The sequence below is a fragment of the Bos grunniens genome, chromosome 23 (genome assembly GCF_055505025.1).
Source record: "Bos grunniens cultivar Pamir isolate PY7600 chromosome 23, Bosgru_T2T1.0, whole genome shotgun sequence".
Classification (NCBI taxonomy): Eukaryota; Metazoa; Chordata; class Mammalia; order Artiodactyla; family Bovidae; genus Bos; species Bos grunniens.
The window spans coordinates 41443994-41456180 of NC_141187.1; the positions used below are offsets into that span (position 1 = coordinate 41443994).

The following is a 12187-nucleotide window of genomic DNA, read 5'->3' on the forward strand; positions in this document are numbered from 1 at the left end:
AGGCAAAACACAAAGCATTGTTGACCAGGTATTTATTGAGACAGTACAAAGTGGTGGCATATAAATTATTAAAAATAGAATGCTGAATTTTTATTTAGTAGGCAGGCCATCAGATTACTGCTTGTGGGTCACACCATACTATAAATGAAACTGCAAGGAAGTACATACACAATTTGAGATGAATTTTACCCAGGCAAGTACATACTGATAAATTCTGGCCTTTGGCATAGAGGGGTGAGAAGTGGCAAGTAAGTGAAATACTTGCCAGATTTTAGGAATACTGCCATTATTTAGGAATATTCTTTAAAAGGAAGAATAGCCTATTTTCATAGAGATAAGTATAGAAGGAAAATATTTAATACCCATGCTCCCATCAAAGAGCCCTTTATCCCCAAGTAGCAACAATTTTTCAACTCCTGTCTTTGTTTTGCGGGAACTATTTATGTCTCCATGCACCCAAGCAAGTTACATAAGGGAAAAAGTCCTTTTTTAAGAGTTGAAACAATTTTTACTGTCATTTGAAACAAACATGAAGACTTTTATAAATTGAAACAAAACTCTGAAATATAATGCATTTTTTTTCAATCCTAAATATTTGGGGGGAGATGCGGTGACAATTTAGGTAGAAAGCATTAGCTTCTGAACAAGTGCCATATGAGTATCACAGCGAGTACTGGCTTTCTCTCTAGTCACAGATTTAAAAGCACAGCTTGCTCGCCACCACTCACTCTTACCTGCCTCAGCCCAGCATACACTTAGTGTGTCTGACTTTTCTCAAGGTCCTGGGGCCACTCAGGCTGCTTTAGTTAATGGGTAGATTTTCTAGATGCCTAAATTATCTGCCTGTTTTGTGGTTTTATGTATGGTATGTTCATTGAAATCATATTCTCAGCATGACTTCTAATTTTTGTTCCTTTATTGTAAAAGTGATGAATAATATTTATACTATGAGACAGCTTTCTTTTTGCCTTTTTAGGCTGTGGAGCTTCAGTATGAGGCTGTACACAGAAAAGTCAGCATTTCTAAAAATGAAATATAATAAAGTATACAGAAAATAAAGAGGGCTCCACCCCAAAAAACCTTCCCTATTTTGTCATTTATTTCCCCTCAAATTTGGGAATCCAAAATCTCCCTAAGTGCTACATTCATAATCAGACGGGTTTTCATGTAAAGGCAGACAGAGTAATAATAATGTTTATTTTATAGGGCTACATAGTTTAACTTGAATCCTAAGATAGCTCTCAATGCATCTACATAGATATTAATCTGAATCACTTGTGTATAGCAGATGTGCAATATTTTAATGTATAAATCAAACTGGGTATTTACTTTTGTTTCACTGTATAAGTAAAAATAGCCCAGGTAGTTAACCATCCAATTATCTTAGAGGAAAGTATACATTAAAGATAAATTCCACAACGATATGTAAGAGTACATTTCAACTTGAATTCCCAATCCAGGGCAAAGAGGTGTGTATATGTCAATAAAGTATACACTACTAATCAGTTAAGTATGTAACCATTTATGTAACATTTCCTAATAATCTACTCTGAAAAAGTTAGTGGATGGTTTTGGTTTGTTTACTGCGAAGGGCCGTAACACTTTATCTTCCCAGAAACGACAAGTGAATGATCTGTTCAGTATCTTAACACATTTAACTAACAGGCTTTCTGTGATGTTTTTCAAAATAATTTTATATTAAATCCATGGTTTATGAAATTTTACAATCAAAAGTATTAAGGACATTGTTAAGGTTTCTATAAACTGAAAATACATTTTAAATGTCAAAAAGACCCACTTTAAAAACTGATACAGTAATATAGCAATGTATTTATTATGACCAAAATAAAGCCTAGATTGATCCTGTAAGCACCTGAGATATGAACTGTTCAGTACAGCTTAGTGTTTTGGGGGGAGAAAATAGAGCAAATGCAGAAAATGCCTAAGAAAACTTTTAGTTTAGCTATATCTCAACACAGCTAACTGGGCCATCTAACAAAAGCACACACACACACACAATTCAGCAACAGAATAAAATAGCAACACACACAGTATTACACATTTCCCTCAAAACATCATCCCTGACAGACTCCAAATGAGCTGGCGGCCTCAGAGCCAAAGAACTTCGAACACTGTCTGGACATGCTGCTCTTCGTTGCTAGAGAACAGTCCCTAAAGGGAAAATTGCTCAGTATCTCATAGGCTACTACTATTTATTTAATCATGAAATGCTAGGATGACTGAACTCCTTGATGTTTCAAAAGTTATGGAGTATAATAAAACTAAAACTAGTATGTGAATATCCTGTATATAAAGAGAAGGTATACTCAGAACACTGAAAAGCACTAATACTTCATGCTGCGCACATACTGGGAATATTGTTTTAGAGTAAATATGCCACAGTTTGATGGAACTAATTTTCCCCCACATATTTATAGTTTGATTTAGGGCACAGAAAACATCTGCACATGAATTTCAATTTAAATTTACAGTGAAAATTTACCCCCCACACACACACATAACACCCCACCCCATTTAAAGCAATCACTAACTTACCTTTTTCTTAAAAAAAAAAAAAAAGATAGCAATATGACTTAATACTTTTTCATCATGCAATACTTATCCTGAAATACATGTGTAGGCATTAAGAATAGCTGTGAAGTCATCACTCCTGCGGTAAACTGCAGTACAGGTGTTAACATTTCAGATCAGGGAACTGCTTGGCTGGCCTCAACCTTCCCCTTGTAGTTAACTCACCACCCCCTGGGATGGGAGCTAAGTGGATTATAAAGTGTGTGTCCCCACTCCCTCCCCACAAAAAGCAAAGACGAAAATTTCCTCAAGACGTGTTAACTAAAAGAATAATGTGTTTACAAAACACAACTGGACGTTTTCCATCATTTTGGGATAAACCAAAATAACTTTTTAAAGTTTCATTTGGAGATTTCAAAGCTGAAAGTGCATTCAGCAAATTCTAACACCTTAGATGTATATACTGTCTGTTGATGATGACACCACTTGCCTTCTGTTCGATATACAAATTTTAACACTTGGACTCAACAGGTTTTTCTTCTGGAAAAGTTCTTTGGCATTCAGGTAACATCAATACTTTGAGCACAGTCACCTGCATCACACTGGATCGACTGCTTTAATTTCTAAATGAATTAAGGTAACCCAGGGACACTGATGGCCTTGACACATAATTTAGTCTTGTCATTATTCCAGAGAATATGGAATTCACGGCTTTTTGGGGCATCATCTGACCCCATTTCTTTTTACTACAATGGTTCCTGCTACAATGTCATAGGCTGTTCGATTATGCTGAAAAAACAGCAGTGTGATGAAAGCAGGGAAAAAAGAAGCAATAGAAAAATTCTTGATCAAAGCTCGTACAGCGGACCTAAAGAAATGGAAAAGAGTTATATGCCAACTACATATGGATAGTAGACTCTCAAGCTCAAAATGTATTTAAAACATTCAAAGTACAATTGAGAGTTTTAACCTTTTATATCTAAATTACTTTCAAGTAGCATTATATTGGAGAAGGAAATGGCAACCCACGCCAGTATTCTTGCCTGGAGAATCCCAGGGACGGAGGAGCCTAGTGGGCTGCCGTCTACAGGGTCGCACAGAGTCGGACACAACTAAAGCGACTTAGCAGCAGCAGCAGCATTATATTATGATCAAACCACCTGGGCCAGTTCTAAAGACTTCATAACATAAAATTAGACTTTAGAACTTTCACGTGAAAAGCAATAATGTCTTAGAATGTGAGCTAAAAGCTTAGTATTTCCTAGTATTTTGCAAAAAGAACAGAGTAACTTCCCTTTACTTACCTTTTCTATGGTCACTCACTACTTTTAATATCTTTATTTTCTGTATGTTTTCACTGTCTTCTAAACTGAGTAGGTTTAGTACAGTACCATTTTCTACCTTCTGTGAAGAGCACCAGCATTTCAAATTACTGCTTTATCAGCTCTCTTTCTTTGCAGGGTCCTGTGGTTTATTTTTGGCTGTGCTGTGGGATCTTAGTTCCCTGACCAGGAATTCTACCTGCACCCACACCCTGCAGTGGAAGTGTGAAGTCTCAACCACTGGACCACCACAAAAGTCCCTGTCATCCTGTGATTAAGGAAAGCTTTAAAAAGCTTTCAACAGGAGCTTAGAATGGGGAATTATTCTAATTAGATTTTTGCCTTTTAGTGCACTGAACAGTTACAGAATAGCACAGCAGCTGAATGTGGGCTCTGAATCCAGACTGACTTGGTTTTAGGTTCATTTCTACCATTAGTTGTGTCCAAACAGTGCCTGGTTTACAACGTGTTCAACAAATATTAGCCAACATTGATTCTCAGTAAAAGTAGTAGCCCAAGATTATTAGAATCACAAAAATAAGCAAATTTTGAAGATGTAAGCAAACCCCAGGCTTCTTCTAAAATTATATTTCTTTATATAACCATCTAACTCTGAATCATGCTGGCAGCAATTCCAGTCAGAACCTTGTTTTGCTCAGCTAATGACCATCTACTCACCTCCACAACTTCTATTATCCACTTCCATTATCCATTATTCCACTATCTGTACACTACCCTAATGGCAGAAAGTGAAGACAAACTAAAAAGCCTCTTGATGAAAGTGAAAGAGAGTGAAAAATTTGGCTTAAAGCTTAACATTCAGAAAACTAAGATCATGGCATCTGGTTCCATCACTTCATGGGAAATAGATGTGGAAACAGGGTCAGACTTTATTTTGGGGGGCTCCAAAATCACTGCAGGGGGTGACTGCAGCCATGAAATCAAAAGATGCTTACTCCTTGGAAGGAAAGTTATGACCAACCTCAGTCCAGTTCAGTCGCTCAGTCATGTCCGACTCTTTGACCCCGTGAATCGCAGCACACCAGGCCTCCCTGTCCATCACCAACTCCCAGAGTTCACCCAGACTCACGTCCATTGAGTTGGTGATGCTTTCCAGCCATCTCATCCTCTGTCGTCCCCTTCTCCTCCTGCCCTCAATCCCTCCCAGCATCAGAGTCTTTTCCAATGAGTCAACTCTTCGCATGAGGTGGCCAAAGTACTGGAGTTGCAGCTTTAGCATCACTCCTTCCAAAGAACACCCAGGACTGATCTTTAGAATGGACTGGTTTGATCTCCTTGCAGTCCAAGAGACTCTCAAGAGTCTTCTCCAACACCACAGTTCAAAAGCATCAATTCTTTGGCGCTCAGCTTTCTTCACAGTCCAACTCTCACATCCATACATGACTACCGGAAAAACCACAGCCTTGACTACCAGATCTCCTGACCGGCCTCTTGAGAAACCTATATGCAGGTCAGGAAGCAACAGAACTGGACATGGAACAACAGACTGGTTCCAAATAGGAAAAGGAATACGTCAAGGCTGTATATCGTCACCCTGCTTATTTAACATATGCAGAGTACATCATGAGAAATGCTGGGCTGGAAGAAGCACAAGCTGGAATCAAGATTGCTGGGAGAAATATCAATAACCTCAGACGACCAACCTAGATAGCATATTCAAAAGCAGGGATATTACTTTGCCAACAAAGGTCCTTCTAGTCAAGGCTATGGTTTTCCAGTGGTCATGTATGGATGTGAGAGTTGGACTGTGAAGAAAGCTGAGCACTGAAGAATTGATGCTTTTGAACTGTGGTGTTGGAGAAGACTCTTGCAAGTCCCTTGGACTGCAAGGAGATCCAACCAGTCCATCCTAAAGGAGACCAGTCCTGGGTGTTCACTGGAAGGACTGATGCTGAGGCTGAAACTCCAATACTTTGGCCACCTCACACGAAGAGTTGACTCACTGGAAAAGACTCTGATGCTGGGAGGGATTGGGGGCAGGAGGAGAAGGGGATGACAGAGGATGAGATGGCTGGATGGCATCACCAACTCGATGCACATGAGTTTGGGTGAATTCTGGGAGTTGGTGATGGACAGGGAGGCCTGGCGTGCTGCAATTCATGGGGTGGCAAAGAGTCGGACATGACTGAGTGACTGAACTGACACCTTCCCCCAGCGCCAGATGCCAACAGCTAGCCATGAATACTGTGAGTATTACAACCTCTTTCACTTTAGAGCAGGAGTATGTCAAAACTCCTATTGCCTATTTAAGATGGGGGTACTGACAAGTGTTACCAGAAGGAAGCTTCAAGGCAGAATAGTAACTAAACTCCATAACTACAGATCTAGAGAATATAAACAAAGCTAGGCCTGGAGCACTGATACAGACAGCACCACACCCCAATCCTCTCATTATTGTGGCCTCCAGTTCATAAAATGCTTACCCTTGAAGATGTGTATACTGAAAAGGAGTCAATAAATGTTACTGAAAAACATTCAAACTTTGTTTTAAACTTATTAAATGTAAGCCTATTATATGCCAAGAAAAACCAACATCCTAAAAACACTTTTTTGTAAGTACCATCATTTGATAACGTTTAAGTACAGTAATTCATAAGTACGTAGTAGATTAAGAAAAGAACTTACGTTGTAATGCTAACATTTGAGGATGGAATCACTAAAACCCGACTTGGTGCAATAAGCACTGATGTATCACAGGTCACAACTCGAAGTCCTAGCAGGAACTTCCCTGGGGTAGCTCCACCTGCTCCCCAAATGCAAATTATCTAAGGAGAGAAGGATAATTGTAAAATAATTTACTGGCTCAACTATACCAATATTTTCCTGCCATATGATTCATGGTTTAACATTTTCAAGTTGGAAGAATTCCATAGAAATACTTAAAGTTTAATCTTTTAATGCATTTCTGCAGGTCTCTAACATCCTCAAGTACCACAAGATGTCTATTGCAGTTATTTCTCTATGAGCCATTATATTTTTTAGCAAGTCGGTTCTATGGAAAAACATTACATGTTCCACAACCAACTTAAAACATTTTTGGACAAATGACTGAAATGTATTACCAAGAAATTGTAAAATTTCTCTGCTCAGAAAATTTTAACTTGAAAAGGTACTATGTTAAAATTTAGAAAAAAAGACACCTGACAAATACAAGATTATAAATCTCTATTACAATATTTCTGTCTTGGGCCGATAATCTAAAATTATATTGTTAAATATTTGCTGAAGTCAGTAGCTTACCTCATAGAAACAAACTAATAACCTGTATATAAGCGCCACAACCATCATCTTCTGCAAGTCTTCCACTGACGTGTCTTCATCTATTTCTTCTATTATATAATGCATAGCAAACTTAGAGATATCCCTATAAAAACAGTTTTGGGTTATAGAGAATGTGTTACCAGAGCAGTTGAACTGGTATTTTTTCATCAGTGTAAGCCATAAACTCTAATTGAAATCACAAACTAATGTTTTCTAATTATCTAGTTTCACAAAACATTATCTTATTCAACAAATAAGTAGCAGTACCATGAGTAAGCATTGTACTAGCTCTGGGGATAAAATGGCAAGTGAATGAAGTGGGCAAAGGGTATAATAGAGAAGCACTGGGTACTTGGAAACACCTAACAGGAACACAACTTACTGGAGGCTTCGAAAAAATGACATTTGAGATCTGAAGGGTGGAAAGAAGTTGGCCCCGCCTAAGGGAAACATATGCAAGAGCAGGACTAATGAGAGGAGGACTTGGAGAGTATGATGGCAGCTACAGGCATTTCTGTGTGGCTCAAGTATTGTGTGAGGAGAGAGTGAGTAGAAAATAAAGCATTCGTGCTCAGTCATGTGTGACTCTGACCCTTCAGACTGCAGCCCGCCCAGCTCCTCTGTCCATGGGATTTTTCAGGCAAGAATACTGGAGTGGGCTGCCATGTCCTCCTCCAGGGGATCTTCCCCACCCAGGGATGGAACCCGCATGTCCTGCATTACAGGCAGATTCTTTACTGCTGAGCCATCGGGGAAGGGAGTTTAAGAAACAAGGGTATCTGTTAAAACATATGAAGACATTAAGACTTATGATGGCAATGAGAAACTACTGAAGGATTTTAAGGCAGCAGAGTGGCAGAATCAGAATTTATGAGATTAGATGTAAGACAGGACATGGTAAACTGAGATATCGGTTAGAAGACTTGTTACAGTCCAAGCAAGTGATGATGTGACTGGGACTGCTAAGTCACTTCAGTCGTGTCCGACTCTGTGCAACCCCATAGACGGCAGCCCACCAGGCTCCCCCGTGCCTGGGATTCTCCAGGCAAGAACACTGGAGCGGGTTACCATTTCCTTCTCCAATGCGTGAAAGTGAAAAGTCAAAGTGAAGTTGCTCAGTCGTGTCCGACTCTTTGCAACCCCATGGACTGCAGCCAACCAGGCTCCTCCATCCGTGGGATTTTCCAGGCAAGAGTACTGGAGTGGGGTGCCATTGCCTTCTCCAGTGACTGGGACTAGGGAGAAGCAATAATGATGAAAACTGAAATTTTGACACAAACGAGTTGGTACTTGACTGGATGTGTAGGGACTAAGGGAGGGAGAGATATAATCATGGTAACCATTCAGGTTCCTGACAAAGGCCCTGAAATTGAACCACCAGGGTCTGAACTTAACTCTATTTTTGTAAATTTACCTTTGTAAATTCTGGGCTTAACCTTTTGTAAGTCTAAATTTCAATCTCTATAAAATGGAGGCATTAATCTCTACTTAATAGTGGTAGCAAGATTATGAATCCATACAGGGACCCCCCTTGTGTCCAGTGGAGCCCACGCTTTCCCTGGAGTCCGCCCTTCCACTGCAGGTGGTGCGGGTTACCCCACATGCTGTGTGGTGTGGCCAAAAAAAAATCCATACAAAGCCCAGCACGTAGAAAGTGCTTACCGAGTGATAACTGCTATTATGACTATTATTCTGAAAGAAAGACTATTCAAATAAATGGCTCACTTTGCAATTCATTTAGAACTTGCCTGATGTATATAGGCAGCCCCATTTGGAAATGGCATCTAGCTGATTATTAACAGTTTATGCCTTTGTCTTTAGGTACTCCGCTCTGAAAACAATTATAAGAGAAAAATTTGTACCTAGCCTAAGAAAATAGTGAATAAAATCAAAGCAGGGTTGGAGATAGCTTTTACCTACTTTTATAGGTGAAATTCTCCCCCATCTTGCAGAATTTATTGTTTCTCTCTTTTGTAGTTATTTCTTAAAACCAATAAGAAAGTAAATCTGACAAAGTTCCTATAAAGAAATTGTTGACCTTGGCAAACAAGTTATCCATACAATCACTGGCAAGCATGGAAAAAAACTTAAAACAAGACCTCTACACAGTAGATATTAAAACCTTTCTGCAAGTGGCCTTAACTTACTTTATTCCACTCAGGTGCATAATGCTTAAGACAATGGTCGCTTTTATAAAGAAGAGAATAAAGAAATCCACCATCTCTGCCATAAATCTGTGGGCCAAGGATGGAATAACATACTCTCTGCCTGTAAATTAAAAAAAAAAAAAAAAAAAGTTAAGAAAACTAATCGTTCCCTTGGAACCCAAGCTAGGCAATGAATGGGGAATGTAAAGTCAAGGTACAACTTACTGATAAAAAATTTTTATAACCTTGAAACAATTGACTTCAATAGGGCATGTTATTAAAACACAGCAATGCTACTTCGTAACAATTTAAAGCTATTTTTACCCCCTTAATGTTTAAAAATTATTTCACAGGTAAATTTCATTATTTAAAGTACTCAGTACATTTCACCAGGGATTCAATCGAGAACCGGGGTAATTACAAGCTTACCCCTATTCATTTGTCTCGCTTTCTATGTATTTAACAAATTCAGTGATTAATAAGCTGCCATCCTAAATTCTGGATCAAATTCAGGCAACTAGGTCTTGTCCCATATTACCTGAATAAAATAAAAATAAACTAAAAGGTGTCAATAATTCAAAACATTCTAATATCCATACAGAAGTAAAGAGACAATACAGACAATATACAGGATTAAGCCAAGGTTCATAATTGCATTTGAATTCATGAAAATCTCTAATATCCGTCAGTTCCATTGTCGCTAATTCATAAAAGTTACCATATAAACTATAAATCCATGTCTGGATTATTACCGGCCAACACCTCCCCTCCCCACAAACCGGCTTTGCCATCTGAGAATTAAGCCCTGGGTCTCACTCCAGAAAGTGGAGAGCAAGGTAACAGCAAGTGGTTTGAAGAGCAAATATTTCTTTACATTTGGAAGCGACTAGTCCGGGGAGTAAGGGAATGGATCCGGAGCGCCAGGTCTAAAGGAAGAGGAAAGTAGGGCCTCGCTGGACACCCTGGGAACTGAGACGCGGAGAAACAACGGCGAATGGCAGCAGCGGCGACAAGCGCAGGGCAGAGCCTGCGGGCTCCCGCCCCCCACCTCCCACCCCAGCACGTGCCCCGAAGAGCCTCTCACCTGCCTGCCGCCCGGTGTCGCTCGGGGCTCGCGAAGCGGCTGCCGGTCCCACCCTCGTGGCCGCGGCTGCGCGGACCGGCGGCTGCAGGTGAGGGGCGCGGGCTGCCGGGCCGGCGACCGGAGCCGAGGTGGTGATGCCTGCGGACGCCCCCGGCTCGGGCCCGGCTGTCGCGGCGCTTAGGAAGTAGAAGGGGTTGTAATAGCCCAGCTGCAGGGGCGGCAGGGCGGCTGCCGGGGGAGCGGCGGCGGCTCCGGCGGCCGGGAGGTAGCTGGGCGCGGGCGGCTGGGGGCTGCAGTAGGCGGGGAAGGCGGCCAGGCCGCTGTGCCAGGTGAGGTAGCCGCAGTAGGACTGCCACAGCCACTCGTGCACCTGCCGGGAGTACTCTCGGGCGCTCAGCCGCGCCGGCTTCTCCGGCGGGGCCGCGGCCTCGGACGCCTCACAGCTTGCCGGCTCCTGCAGCCCCGCGCTGGAGCCAGAGTCGGAGCCGGAGGCCGCCTCCCCGCGATTCTCGGGCTCGCGCGGCGGCTCCGATTCCTCAACCGCGGCCGCGAGGCCCAAGGCTGGGGGCCGGCCCAGGGCCTGGGGTTCGGCCTGCGGGCAGTCCCGGGACAGTGGGGCGGCGGCGGCGGCGGCGGCAGGAAGGCCTCTTAGGGAAGGAACGGACTCCTGGTTCCCTCCGCCGTCGTCCTGCCCGGGAGGGCGGCCTCTGGCTTCCTCTGGCCCCTCCGCCATCGTGGCCTCAGCGGCACCCTCGGCGGTCCTGTCACTGCGCCGTCTCCCTTCCCTACTGGCCCCTCCCCAACAGCCCGGTGGCCACCGCAGCAGCCGCAGGCGTCAACAATCCGCCACCGGAAGCGGAAACCCCGCCCCGTGGACGTCGCCGGGGCGGGGCGGAGCTAGGAGGCGGGGCGTGGGATGGTGCTTGGAGCCGCCGAGCCGGTTACGGTTATCGAGGCGCTCCTCAGCTGGGCGTCCTGGGATTATCGCTAGTTCCGCTCAACTATCACCCCTCCGCGCCCCCCACTCCCCCCCGCCCCCACACACACCTCTTGCGGATTTTAACGAAGTTGAAGGCCCAAGGCTTCTCCAGATAGTCTCATGGGTTGTAGACTCCGGCTGCTCCTGGAGGAACAGCTGATGGAGGAGGAGTATTTCAGACAGAGGTCCGGGGATCAGCGCTGCCTTTTCTGTTTACAGCCGCGACAGTTTTGGTCTCTAAGCACAGGACCTGTTATTTATTTCCGCCTGCATTCATTCCAGTTAACTGGTCCCCTCACCCATTTGTACTCAAGGTGATACAAGGCATATCCTCAAAGGTTAAGAAATTAATAACCAAACTGGGACCTAGCAAGGTAGTATGGCTCAGCTGCAGCGATCTTGATTGTAAAAGAAAAGGGGTTATGTTGATTTAAGAGCTAGATTCTGTCCTTGTCCTGGAGCTAACCTGAGTCTGCAATATCTTACTTTCCACTGCTGCAGACACAACCCTACCTCAGCAAAACTGTGCCTTTCCTCAGACACGTTGTTTCAAACCTTTGGCGCCTGCCTTTCATTTTATGTTCAGGAAAGGCCTTGTTCGTATCTCGGGGCTTTGGAACCTCCTCTGAGTACCGTAGCCCAGGCATGATTTCCCCTTCCTCTGAACTATATATGGCACCTTAACGTATTTATATTTTAGTATGCCTTCCAAAGTCCTTAAGTTGGTTAAGTGATAGGCATATATCTTTGTTTCCCCTGTCCCACACAGGAAGGAGATCCACAGGGGCCAGGTACTGTGGGTACAGTTGTCAGCATGATGAATCCCAGAATCATTCTTGAC

General features: G+C 42.9%; 1 protein-coding gene across 3 annotated transcripts; it reads right to left on the reverse strand.

The window, feature by feature from the left end:
• Positions 1 to 17: 17 nt before the first annotated feature.
• On the reverse strand, positions 18 to 11157 carry FAM8A1 (family with sequence similarity 8 member A1). Of its 3 annotated transcripts, XR_015152487.1 has the most exons (6): positions 10368 to 11157; positions 9057 to 9404; positions 8885 to 8967; positions 7116 to 7239; positions 6501 to 6640; positions 2835 to 3400 (listed from the first exon to the last, which is right to left on the reverse strand). XR_015152487.1 is itself a non-coding variant. In XM_086370170.1 (5 exons), exons 1-5 carry the CDS (start codon positions 11098 to 11100, stop codon positions 3256 to 3258), a joined length of 1263 nt encoding a protein of 420 aa, XP_086226296.1. In that variant the 5' UTR covers positions 11101 to 11157; the 3' UTR covers positions 18 to 3255. The 3 variants fall into 3 exon arrangements, 1 of the variants encoding a protein (XP_086226296.1); XM_086370170.1 differs by lacking the exon at positions 8885 to 8967 and having other exon boundaries at positions 18 to 3400; positions 9284 to 9404; XR_015152486.1 differs by having other exon boundaries at positions 1811 to 3400; positions 8885 to 9404.
• Between the last annotated feature and the right edge of the window lie 1030 nt (positions 11158 to 12187).